At 38.9% G+C, this 23,960-nt stretch overlaps 2 protein-coding genes across 2 annotated transcripts in view; one reads left to right on the forward strand and one right to left on the reverse strand.

Moving 5' to 3' along the window:
• The window catches only part of LOC145439116 (uncharacterized), a 289,490-nt gene that overhangs the window by 33,717 nt on the left and 231,813 nt on the right, over nt 1–23,960 (reverse strand). The gene's annotated exons all lie outside the window — the stretch shown is intronic.
• Nucleotides 6,892–23,892, forward strand: LOC145443400 (uncharacterized). The gene is made up of 18 exons (XM_080321372.1): nt 6,892–7,239; nt 8,721–8,839; nt 8,900–8,969; nt 11,520–11,560; nt 12,843–12,909; nt 14,246–14,326; nt 14,383–14,448; nt 15,819–16,972; nt 19,728–19,893; nt 19,977–20,272; nt 20,623–20,778; nt 21,202–21,396; nt 21,857–21,988; nt 22,830–22,976; nt 23,068–23,241; nt 23,297–23,455; nt 23,519–23,689; nt 23,752–23,892. The coding sequence occupies exons 2-18, from the start codon at nt 8,810–8,812 to the stop codon at nt 23,890–23,892; spliced, it is 3,246 nt and encodes a 1,081-aa protein (XP_080177498.1). The 5' UTR covers nt 6,892–7,239; nt 8,721–8,809.

The following is a 23,960-nucleotide window of genomic DNA, read 5'->3' on the forward strand; positions in this document are numbered from 1 at the left end:
TTGTGGTAATCATGGTGTTTGTCGACTGCAATGGTCATTTACGCCAAGCCGATATTTCTTATTTTTGATTCCGTAACTGCCAACTGGTAGCACGGCACACGTCCAGGCTTTTGTGAGACACCGCTTAATAGTTATGCCGATGAGATGGCGAGGAGGAGCCTAGATAAACCTCCAACACTTAAGTAGCAATTCTGGAGTCGAACTCGAACCCGTAACACATTGGGTTTTGTAGCTGTGGATTATACCACTACACTATCTTTCCGCCTACTGAACCCTAATGAATTGATATCTTGGTAAATTCGGGGTACCGGGCTTATCGAACATCTTAAATTCTTATTTAAGGATTGCACCTTGTGTTGATTCATCAGAGAGAAGCAGACATGGCGGTTCATGTATGACAGTGGTTCTCAAACTGAGGGGGTGCGTGAAAGCATCTGAAGGGGCGCGAAGTCACAGTTACCTGAAAAATTTTTCGCGCTTCGCGCGATTTACCTCAAGCTCACTCTATCAATTGTCCAAATTTCATGTTTTAGAATTCTCTCATCAATAGCCATGCATAACCTTTAAACGCAATCAAACTATCCGTTGGGATGGCTAGCATTCTGATTCACCTCTTTAATATTTGTGATATCACGATAAGGGGGCGCGGAATCTTCCACTATCAAAAAAGGGGGCGTATTTAAAAAGGTTTGAGAACCACTGCTGTATGACAATGCTGTTCTCAAATCAACATTCGCTTCGTCATTATCAGCGAGAAATTGCTTTGAAATAATATTGCTTCGTTAAAATACATTATTTAAATACGATTTATTCCATGTATATGTGAATAAATGGGCAAATAATGTATCGATTCAGCAATCCGGCCCGCCAAGTACTTAATTTTCCTATATCCGGCCCGCCGACTGGATAAGTTACCCACCCCTGCTGTAGTAGCATTCTGAAATGCTGAAATTGATTTCAGTTTGAAAATATTATTGTTGTTGTTGTTCAAACAAGGCTATTCTGCTGTGCCCAACAATTACTGCGGAGCATGGACCAGAGCCGGATTGGATATCCGGCCAGACTTTTTCAATTTTGGCAGGACCGAATCGGAGCCGGATCAGTACTTTTTTGATAAGGCCAGAATATTTATGGATAAGCATGACGTTTGTAACTTAATAACTACCAACCAACAACACGCAAGTAACCGCCAAGCCAGTGCAAAAAGAAACGAACCATATTTTTAAATTCACGGATCCACCGTACCGTGTTTGGCCGGATTTCCGGAAGGACTTTTTGATTTTTGGCCGGAGCAGGATCGGAGCCAGATCAGTACTTTTACCTCATACGGCCGGAGCCGGATCGGAGCCGGACCAGAGAATTGGCAAACCGGATCGGAGCCAGACCAGAGAATTTGTCGATCCGCTTCGCACTACCTACAATTTTTATCTATTCATCTCTAACCGATTCCACTTCGGCGACGGTAATAGTATTCCAGGAATGATGAATTAGCTGATATGAATGGGCATATTCCCTTGTCGTGCAATGGCCCAGACACTGTCACGACCGGGACGCTTAGTGGCGAGATAGCGCAGTGGTAGCATAATCCACAGCTGCAACACCAATGGGTTGCGGGTTCGAGTACGACCGAGGTTGACTCTAGAATTCCTACCTAAGTGTTGGAGGTTTATCCAGGTTCCTCTTCGCCATACATCCGTGTAAGCGGTGTCGTATAAAAAGCCTATAGAAGTGAGCCGTTCTACAGGTCTGCAGCTACGCAATAAAATGAAGTGAATTGGCCTGGTCTAAATGACCATAGTAGTCGACAAACACCATGATACCACAATCGAGCAAACTATTTTGATAGTAAATGGAGTGACCCGTGTGTACCAGGGCTTTCGCGTCATTAAATAAGACAGAATTTCAGTATTTATTTATTCGCTAATGCTGCAAATCAAAGCGTGATCTTATCGATTGATTTATCGATCGTTTTCGGAATGCGTGTTTGTTTGCCCTCTTGGAACTATAGGCAAAGTTTTCACAGCTAAACACAATAAGTCATCAGCTCATGACTCATCAAACATGCAATACATCAGAACCAATACGACAGAACCAAGCTTGGAACGTCACCACTAGGGCTGGGCAAAATCGAGTACCTGAGTGATTCGATTCTGAATCACGTAATATGCTTCGAGTCGAGTCGAGTAACCGAGTATCACCGTTTATGACGTCATACCAGAATGTAAAACGCAAAAGTTCAAATATGTACAGTTAATGCCACCACAAAGATTATAATGCCTGTAATCCATCTCATAAATGATACTTTGGTATTTTTCCGACCATAACGATTTCATTCCACGTGGTGACAATGTTGTGGGATAATCGTGACTTCGGAAATGTGTTGTTATGTCCAGTAACCTTCGTAGCTTTGTACTATATGTTTCGTATGCTACGATACCGCCAATCAAGGTTTCAAGAATTCAACAGCGAAAATTAGTATGGACACTATAATTCTCGTTGCTAAATTAACTCTCAGTGGCGAGGAGCGTATAATGTCAGTACTCGAAACAATCGTCTTTTACTACTCGACTCGAATCATTAAAATTAATACTCGATTCAGATTCGAGTACTCGAATCATTATGCCCAGCCCTAGTCACAACACCGCATAATCTGAGTGAGTAGTTAGCAGAGCATCGAATTCGATTTCCATTGCCGCAGGCGCGAAGTGTTGACCTAGGGAAGGCACACGCCCGGCAAGAGTTGGCCTAAGTAGATCAATAAATCAAAATATCTGTAGAAAAGTGACTTAGTTGTTTGCTTTTCACTTGCACAACTTAGATAAGACATAAGCAGCGGTATAGTCAATAAAGTTGTCATCGTCGGTACTCAAGTAGTATTAGAGTAGCGATTCACAAGTAAGTATTTTAGGCCTAGATTTTCCTAAAAAGCGGAAAGCAGTCAAGTAGAAGAATAAGTAGTCTAAATCATAACCTTCTGCGAAAGTATTTAAAGTAGGCAAAAGCTATTCAAGGTACCTCGAAAAGTTGCAGAATTTCGTTACTGAGCTCCTCTGGGACTAGGACAAAATTGTTTAACAGCCTGCTTCCTGAATGATGCGACGCTTAATTCGGACACTCTTGTTCCGCTCACTTTTGGTCGAGTTAAGCGTGGAAACGGCTGTGTCAGAATTATTCAATTGTTTGTTTCGGGGCCATACCTAAAGGCACACAATGCTAGAAAAACTGGATGCTGGCTAATTAATGGATTATAGCTGCGCTGCATTGCAGTAAGCGGCACTGATAAAACGCACACTAGTTATGCCATCATGTCAGTTGCATCTAGGGTTGTAATTGAAACAAATGGTTGTTCAACAAACTTTGTCTAAAACATGTTTAAACAGTGTTTTAAACATTATCTATTAATTTTTTTTTTAGTTGTATGATTATGCCATAATTGTATAAATACTTTAAAAAACGATACTGTATGAGCCCAAGGACGATTGCCATCCGATATAACTGTCGTAAATGATATGGGATGATATGGTTGGAACCCTCGAAATTGTCGGTTAAACAGCTATAGTACATAGATACAGAACATTGATACGGATGAATGTTCTGATGATGATAACCGCCGACCGTAAAACATGCTGCATGACGATGTAGTCCTGGTTACAGATATTTTGGTCCGTATATGAAAGGTGTTGGAAGTAATGATGGTGTGAACCTCTGTAAGGTTCAAGTTCATGTGAACGCGAACCTTTTTGAAAGGTCCTGTGTGAACGCGAACGTGAACCTCATGACGCCACGTGACGTCCTATTGCTAATCCCAACCCTATCTTTCAATGAAGTAATAGCCTATATTAATGTGCACGATACCCAGCGACGACTCGGGCCACATAATGCCACAATGCTGAAGTACATATTGGCGTTTTAGGTCGCTAAATGTATCAACCTATAGGCAATCAGATGATACAATACTCCCATAAACTCAATATCATCCGTCGCTTTCCCAACAATTTCGACGAGAACTTATCCAGGGAATATAAGCTTACGCCTTAACGGTCTTGGCCATACCGGACAATGTATTCGGCGTCATAGTGTTGCTGCATTGATATTGAACAGAGTGTAAAACAGGTTTCTATAGGCCTACTTGCTACCGATATTAGACTGCCCCACAAGTTATACGGCGGTAGCCAATACCTCAATCGCACGGATTTGGTTTCAATGATACAGTTAACATATGAAGTCAAGATTGACCCCGTACGCCTGCTAGGTTTGTTACATCAAAAAACGATATCAATCTCATTGATTGGTTGAATAAGCATATCATTCGCTGACTACATGTAGTGTATTTTGCTCTTGATGTTGTGTGATTGCGGGAGAGTCACTAAATATTCACAAACGGAAAGCTGGATATTTCGAGTAAACTTTTGTAACGAAGCAAGTAAAATTTTTAGGATTGTCAAGGTGCCTGCTCGTTTTGTGTTGATTTTTCTATACATAGAGTAACCCACAGTTAAAATGCAATAAATTCGAACCAAAGATGTCATAATGAAATGAAAATTGTAATATATGAAAAAAGTTCCACAGTGCAGAACCTACCAAGGTTCTGTTGTGAACGCGAACCTCCAAATTTCCGAGGTTCACACACAGAACGCGAACGTGAACCTCACCTTCACACCATCCCTAGTTGGAAGCTTATTTAGTCAAAGGACCTATATTTACCCTATCTTTGCAATTGGTAATGTCAATCCGCTACAACGTCACAATTGAATATTCGTGACGCCATGACTGAAAAAAAGCAAAAATAAAACAAACAATAAATACTTGTTTTAAACAGGGGCCTTGTTTTAAACATGTTAGTCTTAAATAGATTTTTGTTTCAAATGCATCCCTATAGTTGCACCGACCAATAATGCGATGCGAATGGAATCTACTCTATACTGTATTGCTGTTTAACAGACACATATTAAAGGTCAAAATCGAACAGTAATGCATCGAACAAAGTTTTTTTCTGGGTTCTCACTTGGTGGAGCGGGTTTAGTGAGCCGTGGACCCCATCTCATCCGTGTAAGCAGTGTCTTATAAGAGCTTAGAAGAAGGCCGTGCTACAAGTCGGGAGCTACGGAATAAAAACATGTCGAAAAATTGGCCCGTTGTAAATGACCATATAGTAGTCAACAAACACCATGAATACTACAAACAACAACAACAACAACAACAACACACGTATAAAGGGTTAAAATCTAACAGTACAATTCGTCGAATACAGTTTTTTCCTGAGTTCTCACATGGAGGGGTGGATTTAGTTTTGAAATTGAAATCACGCGAGTCTGATCTCTATGTTTTTCGAGATACATTACCGGTCTCTCCTTGCTGGACTTCCCTAATGACACAGACGCGTGGACGCTCATGTTTCATAAAATCCTATCACAATGACCGAAAGTAGTATTGCGGCACTACAACTAAAATATTGGATCATCAGATTCATCACACGACTATTTACGCTTCCGAAAGCCTTGGCAATAAAGAGAATTCTTTTGAAAATAACTTGTGAGCAGAATGTAATCGTGTATTCGAAGATTTATTGAGCAAATTGATGGTAGTCAAGTACCCGACGGATGCATCGCTACAGTGACATATAAGTATGCCATTGATAGATACACGTCCAACCATATGCATCAAATGATTTATATCTAGAACCGGGATTCGTGGTCCCGGAGATTAACATTTATTGGTATAAGATGAATAGGATGCGCCAAATTGGGTGTAGCCTAATAATTTTTTTGCCCCGTCATGCGACAGGCGCGTATGACGTCACGCGGTGGTGAAGATGATGATATTTGCTCAGTTTGCTCAGTGTAGTACGGTAAACATATTTATTAAGATTCGTAGCAATAAATTGCGGCAAAGGAGCATCAAGAATGTTTACTCTCCATATCAAAATCAAGCGAGACGTGCTAACTTTGAAACACTTAACGTTTTACCTGCGAATAGCTCAGTAAGGAACAATTGCTGCGGCACCGACGTGGGCCTATTAGCAATTTGGTTAATCAGCATTGAAAACTAGTGGAATTTTCATCCCCTTGCAATGATATGTGATGAGTAAACTTTTGATTCGGTGGAAGGAGCGCTATATGATAGTGAAGGATTTTAGATATAGATGCTGGTGTGTCCGATATAATTTGATGGATTCAAAATTATGCGAGTTTGATTTATAAGTACCTAATTACATTTTTGTTTGGATTACTTTATCAATTGCTAGTTTCCAGTGTTGGGATGACTCGAGTCATGACTTGACGCGAGTCAGACTCGAGTCGGACTCGAGTCAGCTTTTTCGTATGACTTGACTTGAATCGAGTCACTTTGCTAAAATGACTTGACTTGACTTGACTCGGCCTATCAGAAATGTGGATTGACTCGTGACTCGGAGCAAAATTCACGAGTCAATTTCAAGTCATCAAGTAGTCGGTGTCAATCAAAATCTCTGTATATTGCATATGTTCGAACTGTTCGCCAAACGCTGGGGAACCCGTGAGAGCGACCAATCATTCAATTCATACTGAACCTCCCTTGTTCTCTCACAAATAAATTGACCGCAAACGAAGTGATCGAAGCTTACAGCTTACGTTGTCGTAAACTAGCACAGTAAAGAAATTCTGTTCTCTGTTTGTACCTTAACCAAACCTATTGTTTTATTGAAACTGAATTCTAATATAGTTTATATAGCCTTCAATCATTGGCCCAGGCTCGAATTGTATCATATCGATTTGTGAATGCGTAATGTATTACATTTTATCAATTCGTATCTATTCTCTATCTGGGCTGGTAACAATAAACAGAGGTTTAGCAGTCCTACTTATATGTGAGCGATACAGCGCCTTCTTGCGTATATATTTAACTTTATATTCGTCCATCGGTTCAAAATCAATGACCACTCAACCTGTATTTCAGACAGCTAGTTAAATGCAATGACTTAATCATGCCTCATACTTCGAAAAGGCAACTTGACTTGAATTGTGACTTGACTCTTGACTTGACTCGACTTGACTCGACTTGACTCGACTTGACTCGACTTGACTCGACTTGACTCGACTTGACTCGACTTGACTCGACTTGACTCGACTTGACTCGACTTGACTCGAGTCACCTCCAAAAATCGAGTGACTTGACTTGACTCGAGTCACCTTTGAAAATCGATTGACTTAACTTGACTCGAGTCAAAATATGCAATGACTCGAAATGACTCGTGACTCGAAGGTAGTGACGTGATCCCAACACTGCTAGTTTCATATAGCGTTGTTTGCTGCGTAGACATCATGGTAGACAGCTTACAGTTACCGCTTGCGTTATTATTTTGCCTTCTTCCCCATTATTCCAAATTGATTGCCTCTCCTCAGTCTCGATATAATACCTTATGTATTAGCCCAGGGGTTCTCAGTCCTTTCTTGGCCGTGGCCCATTTTCCGGTTTGAAAATGTGCTGTGGCCCACCTCTAATCTTAAAGTCATTAATCCTGTTCAATGCGTGGTAATAGACGGCGCCGATATGCCTATTTCTCTAAAATATGCGCATTTTTCTCCTTATTTACTGATGAAATAGAAATATATACATGTCGTGGCATGAAGTCGCACGAAGCGCGACGAAAATTTTCAAGTTGAATGAATATGTTCCAACAAACGACCAACGAAATTATCTTGGGCCCCTTCTAGCTCCCCCAATTGGTGGTTTGGGTGCGGCAGTTACGGCTTTTGGTAGATCATATGCTAAAACTTCTGAGGATTTTATGATCGTCCGCTGCTCCATTCGCTTCGCGAAACACAATGATCGAATTCCTGCATACAGTGTGTGATTTGGATTTTAGTTCCACTATTGAGGGGAATAGTATAATCATTATGGGTCGGTTCAAACAATTCATTGGTGAATGGGGTACTACAGAGGAGTGGAGAAAGATTTTGTTATTATGCATGCTGTACAATGTACATTGTATGTCACGTGCTGAACCAACTGAAGTTGTGATGTCGGAATATTCAATCCAGTGATACTATCAATTCATGTGACTCAAACTCCAAATACTAATGCGCTCCGCTGAATCCGCAATCCATTACTCTTCGCTGCGGAGGTGCAGTATATCTCCACCAGAAGTTGCTAATAATTTGCAATTATAGCCATTTTTAACTTGCAATAATACGACCTGGCGAAGTGCAGTAAATCTATACATCAATTACACTTCATTCCGAGTTTATTGCACACCCTTTCAACGACATATGACCCTACTTGGATACTTCAGCATTACCTCCCAGGTATTATATACGTGAAATTATTTTAGTTCCTGTTAGCCATAGGTAGTCATAGCCAGAGGAAAAAGCCGCCATTTCTGCCTCCCATTTTCGACTTGAAATGCTGACTCCATACGTACCACTACGTCTCATCAGAGTCGGATGAAAAGCTTTCTGTAGCCTACTTACATTATTTCTAAAATTTTCCAAATAACTCTCTGGCCCACCTCAAATGCTGTTGTGGCCCGGCAGTGGGCCATGGCCCACCCTTTGAGAACCCCTGTATTAGCCCTAATGCACAAACACCATAACGATGAAAATAATATAGTGTTTTAATTCCACGATCAGATCTACTTTTTTCAGCGTTCCGGGTAATCAAGGATGCATCCTAACTCCCTGACTTTTGGGATTGATAGGGATCTTGAATATATCACGTGTGATGTACATTAATCGTGTGTTCAGATTGTACGATTCAGATACACACTGGTATCATTGGCATAACAGCAAGAATATTGTAAAGATAAATAGCGGACAGAGCGTGATAGGGCAGAATGTCGGATGTCACTCAATCAACATCTAAGGTATGCTGTAGACCGCGAAACCATGCAGCCGAAATCGAGTATATTAAACTCTCGTTATAGCCATCCACAGCCGAACGGAAAAATGGACCTCCGCCCTTACCACCAAAACCGAAAATCAGAGGGCTGTCAGGCAAGTCTGCTTATTTCAAAAAGTTTCAAGAACTTCGCATGGGAATTGAACCTTAATTGCTTGCTAATAACTCATCCTTACAGAAATTTTTGCATACACAATAAGTTTTGATTTGTTCAACATCTGGGTTCGACCTCATGTAGATATTTCGTTGATGTAATGGGAATGCTTTCCTCGTAATCAACACTAATACTCCCAATCATGTTGAATCTTTATATTGTCAATCGTGTACATTCAAGTTCCCGTTCCAATATTATATTTTTTGAATCCCCGTTTGACAATATATTCAATTGGTTGCGCAAATATGTGAAAATATATGCAGCATGTTATTCTCGTTTATGGTCACTCTTTACTTCACGAGAAAACCTGCGACAGCAGTTCTTCATCGATGAATAGTAGGGCAAATTTCTGTTGCACTAAAAACGCGAGAGAGCTGCACTTCATTTTAGCAAAAGTTGCAGTAAGAAGTTGCATTTATATTTTATTTGAATTATTGGCGAGACCGCAGAAAAATACATTATTTGCAAGTACTCAGCAAGGAAATAATAATACAAGTACCAAGCCAAAAGTCACGCAGCAAATCGGTAACCTATAAAACAACTCAAGTACCGCACCCCAAGCCCCAAGGGATTGCAAAACTAAGCGTTGGTGAATTTTTCAAAATGAATAGCATGGAAATGGGGGACCAAGTGAAAATATAATTTAAATAAATTTAAATAAAAGGCCTTTAAACGACAGTTGACCAATCAATCGCTCTACTTACAGCTAGTTCGGGCACAGTCGTGCTTGGCTGGAGTTGTTGAATTTCTAGCTTGAACCATTGCGTCAAATATAACATTGAGATGCAGCTAATCCATCGCATAGCTCTTTGTTAAGCAAACCAAAGAGAAAACCATACTTGAATCAGTCTATAGCGGCTTTTTAAATCACACCTTTGCATTTCGCGCAATACTTGATAAAGGTTGCAGTAAAATATTGCATGAAAAAATGAAAAAAATAAAGTGAAAAAAGTGTCAATGTAAAATTTCTACAAACAGCTTAAAACATCGTACTACAAAAATTCCGAGTATTTAGGAGGCTAAATTCCGAGTATTTAGGAGGCTCCCGGAAGCGGGAAAAAGTTGCAAAAGTTGGAAAAGCCTGCCCCAGTACTGGAGCGATTTTTTAACATGTCAAAAAAGTCAAAATTAGGTCAAAATTGTAACGTTAGGTCAAAAAATGTTTAAATTGTTTACAAAGTTCAAACTTTTTGCAACCTGCATTGCGTTTGTATCGTAGATTTTGCACTTTCGGTGAACTTATCATTTGACATTATACAGCTTGTAGCCTACGTTATAGGCCTACCGCGGTAGACAGCCCACTGTCTGCTTATTTTGAATAGGGGCGGGCACTATGATACGATAAATCGAATCTGAATCGAGTAATAATTCTAATGATTCGAGTCGAGTAGTAAAGTACAATTTTTTGAGTTCTTAAATTATACGCACCTCGCAACTAAAAGTTAATATACTATCGAGAATTATAGTTTCGATACTATATTCCACAGAGGAAGCCTTGAAACCTTGATTGGCCGTGTTGCAGCATGCCAAACAACGTACAAAGCTACGAACGTTACTGGAAACGTTACTGAAAATAATACATGTCCGAAGTCATGATAATCCCAAAACATTGTAAAGAAGTGCAATGAAATAGGTATGGTCGAAAAAATACCAAAAGTATCTCTAACTGTGATGGATAACAGGCATTATGTTCTTTGTGGTGGCGTAAATGGCACATATTTGAACTTAGACACAGTACATTCAATTGAGACGTCTTAACGAGTGATACTCGATTACTCGACTCGACTAAATTTTGCGCAGTCCTAATTGTGAATCATGAACATTTAAATGAAACAAATAGGTTGACATGGTGTTATAATCAACGTATCGAAATATCCTAACTGAGACAAGGCTGCGTGTGGATTGCATAGATCTTATATCAAGAAGCGCATGATGAAAAATTGTGATGTAAGCACCATTGCCAGAATGAAGCTACACGGTTTGTAACCAGCAGTGTACGCACAACGTCAGTGTTTTCAGCCAACAACTGCTGCTGTTGAACGTTATTCTCCATTCTTAGTAAGGACAGACACTCTCTACGCGAGAATGTAGGAAAGTATCTTTCGTTGTACTGCAAAATATTTTAATTATATCTACCGTAATGCGTAATTTAAATGCTGGCATTCTTCATATGACCAGATTTCGTTAAAATAAAGTTTTTTTCATGTAAAATTTTGTCAGTTTTTGATGCAAAAAATTTTGATGAGTATAAGTAGTAAAATTCCAACATTTTGAGGGAAAACACCTAATTTGCATACGCTAGGTCACATTTGGTCAAAATCTTCCATCTTTAGGTAAAAAACGCCCTACTAATTACTGATCACTAAATAGTTACCACACTAATTATATTATTGTATTATATATACTATTGATAAGCGTTCATATCCAACCAATGCTTATATTGTTTCGTACATTTCAATCATCTAAAATTATTGACATTTTTGTTATTCAGTTTCGATCAATTCACCGGACACCAATTCATCGCAGTCACAGGTATAGGATCAATTATTGTTTTTTTCTTCGACCTATATAATATTATAGATTGGCGTTTATTCGGAATATGTATAAGAAGTAGTTTTGTACGCAACTTTTATTTTGAATGGGATATTATTTTGATGAAGAGCTATGCTGAAATAATGCAGTAATCGTAATTTTATCATATGCATATTCGTTGGGCGCATTAGTATCTATATTTATGGAAATTCTACTTAGATTGTAAATGCCAACTACGAATCTCGGATAAACTGGAGATACAAATCACAACTTCGTATTTTTGTCACAAGATTTAATTTCAAATTGGGTACCTCCACACAAAAAAAACAAAAACATGTGATTGTGAAAATCATCCTGAAACCATGTAATATGCTGATGTCATAGCACAATGCCGAATGTATGCAATGTCGGAGCAGACAGATGAGTCAGCTAAATTGACTGCATTGACTACGTGCATTTCCTGTATTAGCGTACGGATAGCGAGTTTTTCTTATCCAATACAAACGTTTTTCTCAATGTTTATATCTGGTTACTTATTGCATTCTTATGATGCGGTAGCTTTCCACCGCAGTCATCCCGGTAATAACAATTTATTACTTTTGAGGCTTCGCGTGTGCAAATATTTATTAAAAGCAAACAGTCAACCTGTACAATAGTGTATAGCTTGGTGATAGCACACGTGCATCTTATATTCTTGGAATGGCGAGGCGAATAAATTATGAGGTGTGTCATGACGTCGGACCAATGGTGTAATTTTTTGCCACGAAATAATGTGCCGACATGTGAAGACACCACTAACAGTTGGGTAATCCATGTTCTCCCAATCACAGTTAGTAACTCCATTCAGGCAATTTAAATTGGAGGATATTATCAGGGATAACCTAATCGGAATTTAGTCTCATATCCAGCATACCATTTGGATAGAATGATCATAGGTATGTGATTGGCCAGTGTGTGGTATGTATCACACCGGTGATTAACCTAACTGATTGCCTTTGGCTCTTGCTTGCAAGCAATAAATATCTTTATTTTTGGTTCCATCCTAATTTAAAGTCCATGCGCATCATCAATATTTTCCATCGAATAGGAAAAGTGACATTTGAATCAAAATTGTATCAACTGTTCTTCGGGTCCATGCTCGCATCGCAGTAGCGCATCCTTTATTCGTCCTATCTGCCGCATGCAATAGGTGATTTATTCAATGCAAGCCTAAGCTGATCGCTGATGGTAGGTTCACAACGATGTGATTTATCCTGGAACTAATGATAGTCTTCAGTTTCAGCCGCCGAGGGCGTTCGTTGATCCAATCTGGAACCATCCGCCCGCGTCTTCAAATTATTCCCAACCAGGTGATGTTTACAACATTAACTCATTTCGATGTCGTCATATTCGATTAGTGACATTGTGCGGTTGATATGGCTATTACTCCAAATCTGAGGTGGTCAGTAACGAAGTACTTCTACGTTTTTGGATTGGTCAAGTAGGTTTAGCTCACTTGCCGTACTTACCTAAATAGTTCTATTCATGAATAACTGCAATTCTACTTAACACCATTTTAGGCAGAACTTATTCAGACTTTGGATTTCGCCTATAGTAGAAAATAGTTCTAGGTACATTTCCATCAAGTTTACGAGTGAACTTGTCACTATGGCTTGGTTACAAAACCCTATATCCCAGTAGCTGAAAATTGAAACAATTTCAAGTGTCATTGATCATTTTGCGTTAGTCGAAGAAGCACCTGGTAATTTAGAAAGCAGCCGCACCTTCGATTGACAACGAAAAGTATTCAATCCTCTACCAAATTAACTTTTCGCAACTATGTAGTCGAGTAGCTTTTCTACTTCAATTTGAAATAATTTTGACGTGCTTTAATCCCGTTTCAGAAATGATTGACTGGCAAGTATAACTCAGTTAATGATACGAATTTCATAGCAAACGCAAATAGTGATTAGCCTTGACCTTTATTAATGACATATAAATATATATTCGCACTTCTTTCGCACGACATCTAGGGTTGCATTTAAAGCAAATGATTGTTTAAAACACTTTGTTTAAAACTTGTTTTAAACTGTGTTTTAAACAATGGCCTTTTTGATTTTTTTTCTTCAAGTTGGTGAATTATGCCATAATTGTTTAATTTAAATGCTTACAAAAAGATATGTTTTATGAGCATGTGGACAACTACCGCCATATATTGTCGGCGTATACGATATGGGATGGTCGGAACCCTCACAGTAGTCGGTTCAACGGCTATAGTATACGCAGATATTTCGTCAAATAAGGTATATTTACCCTGTATTTTCAATTGTCAATGCCAATTCACTATGGCGGCACAATTGAATATTCATGACGTCATGGCTTGAAAATGTTTTAAACAAGGACCTTGTTTTATGCATGTTTGTTTTGAATTTATTTTTTAAAATGCAACCCTAGGCATATCTCTACCGAAAAAAAGGATATTTTAACCTTCCTTGCTAGTTGGCAGCCTTTTTACGAAGTGATCTGGCTTTCGGTGAAGTCAGTTACAACCCCGTATTTAATGTTATACTAAACAGTGCGACCGAATTACAGTGTTAATACTATGCTTTTTATCTAATCGTTGTATGATTTTTGTTCTGTCCGAGTTGTGTCTTCCAACAGCTATGTTTTAAAATATATGCTGACCAGGAATGATGTTCTATTCAGATAAAGCCCCCACAAGTCCAATACCGCCTCGCAGTCCCAGACATACCAGCATACCAGCATCCGACTGTTTTTACGAGCCAGGTATTATCACTTTAATACTTTACAACGAAACCGTTGTGACACTGTCATACAAACAGAAACACCGAAGCGAAAACAAAAGGTCGACTCTTACGAAAATTGGAACGTTTCTTCAGGGATAAAAGGTATCGTGCCGATCTAGTCTTTTCCATTCATAGTGATGGACTTACCAGACTAAAGCTCTATCGCCGATATTATCTAGCAATCGTGTAGCCACACTTCTCAGTATGGCGTCAAAACTGGATACGCATAAGTCAGATCACTACAAGACAGACGCTGCTAGGTGATTTGCCAAAATCAATATATCCGCCTCTATATGACCCATGACGTCTGATCGATTTTAGACGTACGCCCATCACATCAACTGTCTCACTGCAATTACCTTTTCTGTACGGGTTGCGCCTACAAAAGTAGAGTAAACCAGAAGTAGATACTTCTCTTCGGTAGCGCACGTTGTATTGCTTTACTAATTGCAATACATTATTGTCACTTGTCTCAATGGTTCTGTGTTCTTTATGGCTCATCATTCGCCACTTGGAGTTCTTGGGAGTGCATGTGCGTGAGTGATGCGGTCACAATCGGCTTATTTATTTTGTTGTTGTTGTTTTAGTTCGTTTATTAGTTATCACAGCAACTTGGTTTATCTTCATTAGGATATTACCAGTGAATCAGGTGACGAGATAGCGCAGTGGTGTGATCCACAGCTGCAACGCTTATGAGTCGTGTAATAGAGGAAGCGACTGGCGCAGTTGGTTAAGCGCCAGCGTCACGACACCGAGAGTAGTGGTTCGAATCCCGATTCGGACCAACTTTTATGTGTCGGAGGTTTCTCTGGGCTCCTCGTCGTCGACCTCACTGCAGTTGCAGTGCATTGAAAAGCCCAGACTGAGAGTGAGCCGTGCTACAAGTCGGCAGCAAAGACCACGAAGGGGACGCATGGGTGTGAGAGAGACTGACATCTGAATGAGCGAAAAATTGAAGAAGTCGTCTCCAAGATTACCAAAGACGAAGAAATATGAACATTACAAAAATTACTGTCGTGGTGCACATAGCCTGGAAAAGGCGAGAAGCACCACTGTAAAATGCCAATAATAATAATAATAATGTGCGACTAATTTCTACAAACAATGATCTGAGTTGATCAATTACGCTAGTAATATACAAATAAATTACGTGATTACGTACGTTTCCACAACTTTCACGGGAATGTCGCCGATAATATTACTTACAAGAGCCAACGGCATTAAACTGTAGTCCGGAGAAAAGTGTCGTAGTATCATAAATATATTTAATAGATAGTTTCAATAAGATAGAGATGGGACATAAATTATACGGTTACGAATGGTTACTCCGTCAATCCCTGTATGTTTAATACTTGAAATATGAACATGAGCATTTCATTTATCATGGACAGGGAATAGAGCGTTCAATTTTTAGTGACCTGCCCCCGAACTAGGCAATGGAACAGAATGTACAGAGTGTTATTTCAAAACAGATGTCGTGTACCAGATAAATGAAGAGACGAAGATGACAGCTGAAGAACTAAATGAGCAGAATGACCTTGCAGAAATGGATCTCGCACCGCTAAAGACTGAATACGACACTCGTTATAGCCGCCTGTTACTCGGCAGATCAGTGAGACGCTACGATAAAAAAGTGAATGCTAAAGAAAGAGAATCCCATAACGCAGTCACTCTGGAGACAGTACACCAATGCCCGATAAACGTATTCTCCACAACAGTGTTACTTGTTGGCGGACCAGGCGAAGGAAAGACCACGTCTGCAATAAAGTATATTAACAGAGCTTTAAAAAGGGAAATTATCGGACCCTCAGATGTTAAACTCATCGTCTTCATTAAAGGAGAAGACATAGACTGGGAGAGCCAATGCAGACCTTTTGAATTGTTATTCAAAGATCAATTCGCCAATATTTTTACAAGTGAGGAAGACTCAAAACCGCTTGAGGAATGGATAGCAAAAAATCCATCTGAAGTTTTAGTGATTATTGACGGCATCGACGTAGCCAAAACTGATTCAATTAGCCCCGCAAAGACAGCTTTGAACAAAGTAGTATACCCTATTTCCATAATATTGAGTCTTCTGCGACGCGATATTTATAGAGGGATGTGGATAATGTGTACTGCGACTCCTCAGTGGCTTTGGAAATTGCCGTATGTTCTGGATATACAAATTGTCAATATCGGCGGCTTCGAAGAAATCGACGTGCTAGATATACTCGTACAGCTCACGGGCAAGCGAAAGCGTGTTGGTCTTTTACTACATTATTATCCATCTATAAAAGACATGTGCAAGACACCAGCTATGCTGATACACATGGCTGATCAAATCAAAAAGAAGAAACCGATGACTGATATAAAAATTCTTCTTGATGCGATAAACTTTTTCGAGGCAAACCATGCCGGCAATGAGAAGATCGGAAACAAGGAGATGGAGTTTATAATGGCCGCCGCACACAAGGCAGCAGCATTGGGAAGGATGGAGTTAGGAATGGAAGATTCCGATAAGAACACGGCTTATGCATTGGCTCATTACATTTCGGTTACGTATCGCCCTATGGACGGCAGAAATACAATAAAGACCATACAGAATCACGATCTTCGTTACAGATTTATTAGCAAAGCAATTCGAGTGAGTATGCATTATTATGACGCGTACAGTTGAACTTGAATTACATTTCGCACATGCAACTGGTCAAAAAAAATCCTCCAACGTTCAAAATTAAAATACGTTTCCATTCTTCATCGCTCTGCTCCGATATACATCAAGGTGTTAGGAAATACATTTCACCCGAACCCCCTCGACAATACATGACTATCCTATAAATATCAATTACACTGGTCAACATATATTTTTAGGCAGACAAAGTAAGTGGTTTTGGGGGTTCTGAAAGGCAATGATTCCGAATATGACCTTAGTTTTTTTCGAATTTGCTCTTGTTGAGGAGATAACCCATGGGGCTATTTTGACCAGAATCCCCCATTTTCGAGGTAATGACTAGATAATAAAAAAATCGGCTCAGTAGTACTCTAAAGTTTGGAAATTCAATCTACTTGTTATTCTTACACACAGAAGACTCTTTTAAATCAAAATATAGGAACAGCACTATATTTAGGAACATTAGATTTATCATAATTACAGACTTTCACGGATATCATGAATTGAACAGTATATTCATATTGAAATGAGCCCGAATATTTTCGGCTGACACTCGTCAGGGGTAATCGTCAGCAACTAGCAGAGAATTGGAAAGAACATTGTATATCAACAATCGTATCACAAAATATGACGTCACCAGCATGAAAATTCGAAAATGAGAGAGCGTTCAATGTACTATTTTTAGGATATCATGAACATAAATAAACTCCAGTCATGTATATAAGTATTTACCTAGATTATGTGGCATTAATTCAATAAGTGTTACGTCAACCACCTATTGTAAATTTGATGTAATTAGTTGGAATATAATAATATTGATATATTTTAAATAATAATTGGTTTTTCGACGATTTTCGCCTGTAATCTAGATAGTGCAGTTTCTCGAAAGGTTCCGGCAATGGTCTGACATAATATGTTCAATTCTTCATCTCATCTGCCCTGATATCATTCTTTTGTCGTTCTGATGTTTTAGTAGAACCTCTCCCCTTGCTAATTAACAAGGAAATCAGGAAATATATCAAGATGAGTGAGCAGGAAGTGAACTTTCATGCTCATGTTTGAGCTCCAGTTTTCGATATGCAGATACGAATTTTCGGACCAACTTTTTGTAGTTGAGTGCTTTGTGATCATCAATTTTTTTTTATTTACTACATCTTAGGAGAAATTACATGCAGTGAACTCCTTGCAAATGTGCAAATGGAATCTTTAATCGGTATTCAAATATACCAGATACCAGATATAAGCTTCTCGTTTGATAGGGTTACTGGGTATACCCACTTTGTTGACTCAGCGGAAAATTATAAATTTACCAGTCGAAAGAAATGAGACGCATAAGAGTATTATAGGTAAGCCTTTCAAGGACCAATTTTACAGCTTTATTCTCCTCTTTAATATTGGTAGAATGACCAATAGATACGGGAGAATACGTATTTCCATGGTGCAAAAGTACTATTTTTAGACTTGACAGACTGCTTTTTTGACAAAAAAAATTTCGCATCGTGTCATGTTGATATTGACAGAATGACTGAGAATGACATGAGGGTTCTTCATAGTGAATTAGCTATTTATGCGCAGTATAAAATTAGAAAAAAACTACGATTATCTGCCAACCGAGTGAAATATTCAAGAGTAAATACAGTAATTTTGGGCTTTTTTAGGGGTATAAATATCTTCTGACAAAGAGCCAATCTGACAAAACTAATGTAATATTCGTAATCAGCAACCTCAAAAACCTCAGAAACGGCTCTCAGATGGCCTGTCTAAAAAATAATCATTTTGTTGCCCAGTGTTATCAATTACGCACGAGGACCAACTTGGAATATATGTACTGTGGAGCAGTGATCCAAAACCCTTTTCAGTTCGTACCAAATTTTTAATCCAAGTCCCCTCGCGGGAATAACAATTAGATATGACCAAGGGAAACAGTACGCAATTCAACGCACAATGCGTCATATGAGTATAACGTATGATTACTAGTGTGAAAGCGCTTATGCATTCAATAAATCGTCTTTTACGCTGATTGGGGCTCTGAGTAGCTTGCGTCGCGGCAACCGTTTGCCGAATATAACATCAAATCGGGCTACGTTGCTGCATTCCCCAATTAACCTTCACAAAGCCTTCTCGAGGAGGGATTGATTCTCATTTCTCAGGCATACACAATATCACACTTTCCACTTCCGTGCTCCAATCAAAATGACTGTCACGAAAATCGGACTCACGATTTATCTAGAGCACGGAAATGTGGTTTCCAGCGCTTCTGGGCATAACAAAATGTAAGGGCGAAGAACATGTGTTTTCAAGACCAATTGTGTAAAGATGAAGTTTTTGACAAATTTAGTAAAAAAGTTGAACATTAAAAAATTCATCACGGCCCACCTGAAATAGCTTCGCGACCTAGTGGTTGGGAAGCTCTGCAACAGAGTCATAGCAAAGGGCTTGCGAATGAACAATCAATAAAGATTATTAATTGCATAGTAAACATTTCGTCTAGAATGGAAAATATTAGCTTTAAAAGGTGTATAGTGAACCGTCAAACTCCATGGATATAAAATTGTATGTTTCATGGTTTCACAGTTGCGGCTCGGGCATCTCCCTTAGCACTTTTATACAGTGGAGATTCACCGCATTTGTGATTGTCCTATGGTAGCAGCCGCAAGATATCCCAAAAAATATTTGGAATCATATGCCGTCAATCCTAAATCAACTTGTGTATTTGAACTTCATTCAGGATCTCCTGGCTGCATTTCATTGGCTTTCAATCAACAATAACACAAATTACCGGAATTTACAAGAAACTCTATCCTCCACTGACATTCCCAATTTCATTCTTCTTGGAGTTGCAATCATCGCGGACGAAGACACTTGGCGAGTTGTAATTTCGCTATCAAAAACAAGTCAGTTCACGCCGTAATCTGTCTTATCCGCGTATACTGCATCCACAGAAGTAAATTATTAATGGCTCATTTATACTACATAGGTGAAGAGACGTTGAGGCATTTACAGCAAGTACTGCGGAAGTTTCTAGAATCAAAGAATACAAGAACAACGATAAGCGATGTGAAAGATCTTCGAATACTGCGTCAATGCGCCCCTCTTCTAAAACGTGGAGTGATAACTAGAGTTACCTCGATAAAAATCAAAACGGATTGTGACGCAGCCGATGTAGTAGCCGTTGCAGAATCCATTTATTCAGTCTCTAAAATAAGGGCGTATAGCAATATGAAGATATATGCGTCGTCGCTGTCGTTATTAGAAACAAAAGTTGCTGTGGAGGTGAGAAAATGAACCATGATAATAGTGACATTTTCTGCATAACATTGCGATTACGTTCCACTGAATGTAATCAACCTTTAGTTAGAAGATCAGTCAATATTTATTCGTCACTCATGACTGCAAATCATATACATGCAATAGTTAAGAGCGAAAACGGTTTAGAATTTTAATGCGATGCCGATTTCAATAATCTTGTTATTTTGCATATCATTAGCATCAAAACATCATCGAGATTATGTTACATAGGTCAAAACCAGTAAATGCATGCGCCAGAGCGATTAATTGGAAAATATATTATTTTAAATTTTGTAATCAAGTCGTTGGTATTTACAAGTGTATATTAAATTAAGATAAACAACTTGAAAATCGCGGGAGATATGCAGGAAGATGCTCAGGAGTTGTCGAAGCTGCTTGAAACGTGCTCCTGCTCCGAAAAGCCAGGTTCTATCACATTTCAAATGCAATCCGTTGAGCTATCGGATGATAATATGAAATACGATGTTCAGGTATGTCAACTTGTATATACCGAATACTATCGCTGCGGGGATTAACGAATTTCATAGTCCGGCTCAGATCCTAATACTTAAAAATGAAGACCGGATCCCATTCCACTCCAGCCATCTATAAAATGTATGAATCCAGCTTTCAGGCGAAGAATGGATATGGCAAAATTCCTCGGTCTAATCACTAGTACCCCGGGTCGTATGCCGAAAAGTAGGCATGTGGATTCGATCCGTAACCGGTTTTATCAGAACCGCTGAAGTATGGCAGCAGTCATAAACCATCGTAAATCTCTCGTCCTTTGGTAGAAATCGTTACTTAATGAATGTTCATGTCTATTTATTGATGTTCGAAACCATGTCGATGTTGATAGTTATCATATGGCAATAGAAATGGTCTCGAGCGAACGTGTTGTATTTATTCCGCAGCGCAAGCTCCTGCAGGTGAAAGAATTGAAGGAAACCACAATAAGCATCATAAACAACCTATTCCATTTCACGAGCGGGGGCGCGGATATACAAGTGCAAACTGTAAACATGAAGACGTTACCTAGACAAAGGATGCGCGCGCTCCTTGAGAAAATAACCACGATGCCGGAAGATGCCAACAACTCTAAATTGAAGGTAAATCGACTTTGGATAGTTGGTCATCATTATGGCTTAGCAGCATTTCCATTCCTCGGTAAATAAATACTGATTGTTTGTTTGTGAAATGATCACAATCTATTCAGATACAACGACGCTGCTAATTTTAAAGAATACGAAACTCTCGGCATGAGACTATTGCTTCTGACGGCTTTTTTGTGTGGTAAAACAGTGAACCGGTGGTTCCGAAACTACTGAGTGTTTCTTTTCACACATTGTTGAACACAATGTCATTATCTTCAAAGATTCTTTATTGTTAAATTTGCCGGATCGAGTAACACTTTTTGTCTTACGAATATACTTGGTGGCCAAAGTAATATTTCATACAACGAAACAACAACAACAACGACGACGACAAAAACAACAATAAATAAACAAACATTAACAATTTTCGAGCGTAATCAATCCATGTGATACGCATGCTTCATTTGATGTCCAGGTGAAGGAATTGATTTGCTCTGAGCAGACACATTTGCCAAGAGAAATAGCGGATCTGATGACGAACACCGAATCCCTTCAAGTTGAGGTTTTGAAGTATGGAGATGTAACGGTTCTATCACGAACCGAATCGGTAAGGTTTTTGTAATTGAAAATAGAAAGTGATCAAACGTACGAATTTATATCGGTTATGAATGTTTGTGTGACGTGATTTATCAACTATGTCACGTGTTTGATTTGACATCTTCTATTGCGTCATGATTTGAAATTTATCTCTCTACACCAGCCACGAATAGTTTCACAAAATGCCATGTTATTCAGAGATGTGTACGAGCTCTGCATTCAGATTCTCAATCGAAATAGTGGAATATGAGTATCTTAACATTTAGATGTCGATTATATCTTTTGTTCCACAATTTCTTTAATCAAGTGGCACAATGAACAACATAAAATGTTGCAATATTGTCACATTCCTTGATCATCAACGTTTCCTGCTACTAATCTTTGCAAGATATAATTTATTCGGAAATATAACTATGCGGATGTTCACATATCGTCAAGCATCACAGAAATATGGATAGAAAACTGAGTACATATTTATACGATAAATATTTGCAAAGCAAATACGTATCACTTTCAGTGTAGATTTTAGTAACTATCGATGATAAAGTTAATGTGTTGTTGACGCTATTTCATACACGTACGAACGACATGAACCTGCTTCGAAACCCGTTAAAAGTGGAGTCGATCCCAGCATTGAATATAATTTGTTCATTGTAAACGTGTACGATACATCTGGAATGAAGATTATTGTTGCGAATCGTGCGTCAGACGTTTGTTTGCCCTATGTGTGTATTTTTTTACTTTCAATTCTACACGTTCAAAATATGTAGCCTAGTATAGATATCGAACACACTCCGTTGTAATAATGCGAAGGTCTACAATTTATTCATATCTTGACACGTGTCTTCCAGAGTGTCTATGTCAATAAAATTTCATGCCTCACAACGGACGCAGTGTTAACAGCCTCCACGGGTTTGCTATCTCTTCTGAAGACCGGTTCTTGGAATAAATTGTGCACAAGAGATTTCAACATATTCGTAGAATTCGAAACCGATAAGGTAATGGAAGTTTTTCCCGAATTCTCATCTTTTGATTTCAATCTTAGTTCGTAGAAAATATGTCGGATATTCAAGTTTTAAATATTTTCAGAACAAGCAACGACATCCAGCCAACCTGCGAGTACAACGCAGTTTACAGGGAAGCATTAATAACGAAGCATATGACCAGCTCATTCCTCTCATGCTCAAACTAGGGTGTGGAAATATGGAATTTTGTGACATGTTGTTAACGGCACAATACATCTGCAAGAACGGAAAGAAAAACGTGTGTGTATTTTGACGGCCAATTATATTGCATTTGATTATGATGTTCTCGACAGGTGGATAAAATTACGCTTTCGCGAATTTCACACGAGTATTTACGAGTGAATTCAGCTCCAGATTTCAAGATCGCGAAGTCTTTGTTTCAAAAAGCGGGCGCACGCTTAATTCAAATCGAATCGTTACTGTTTCATAGAATCTCCACTGATAATTACTCGGTAACTCATATTTTGTACCTACGAATACACTGAAGGATAATCTGAAGCTACTGTCTTCTTCAGCGAGCAACGGAATGGAATTATAAGGTATTGGATCTACAATACGAGGCATTCGGATTTTTGAAGGATCTCCTATTCTTATTGAAAGCTCCGCCGACGAAAGTCGATCGTTGCTCACTGCTGAGTCTGAGTGAGCTATCGTCATTACAACTACTGGCGTCTAATATATCCCAGGTGGTATTCAGAAGCATTCTAAAAATGTAACATCATTCACATTTTCTTATTCAATATTACAGATCGGGAATTTAGAAATAACTGTCGAAGACATTGACGCGTTGAGTAATCTACATGAATTGATTCGAGGGATATGTTGGATTAATATCATTCTGAATCTTGAATCGCTTCGTATAGTCATCGATAAGGATACGGTAGACTAATTAGTTTATATCACAACTCAGTTTTTTTTAAATGCATTTTCATACGTTGTATTATTTAGGAGAGTCAT

Source organism: Botryllus schlosseri, chromosome 1, assembly GCF_051294905.1.
Source record: "Botryllus schlosseri isolate E-star chromosome 1, Bs_hap1, whole genome shotgun sequence".
Classification (NCBI taxonomy): Eukaryota; Metazoa; Chordata; class Ascidiacea; order Stolidobranchia; family Styelidae; genus Botryllus; species Botryllus schlosseri.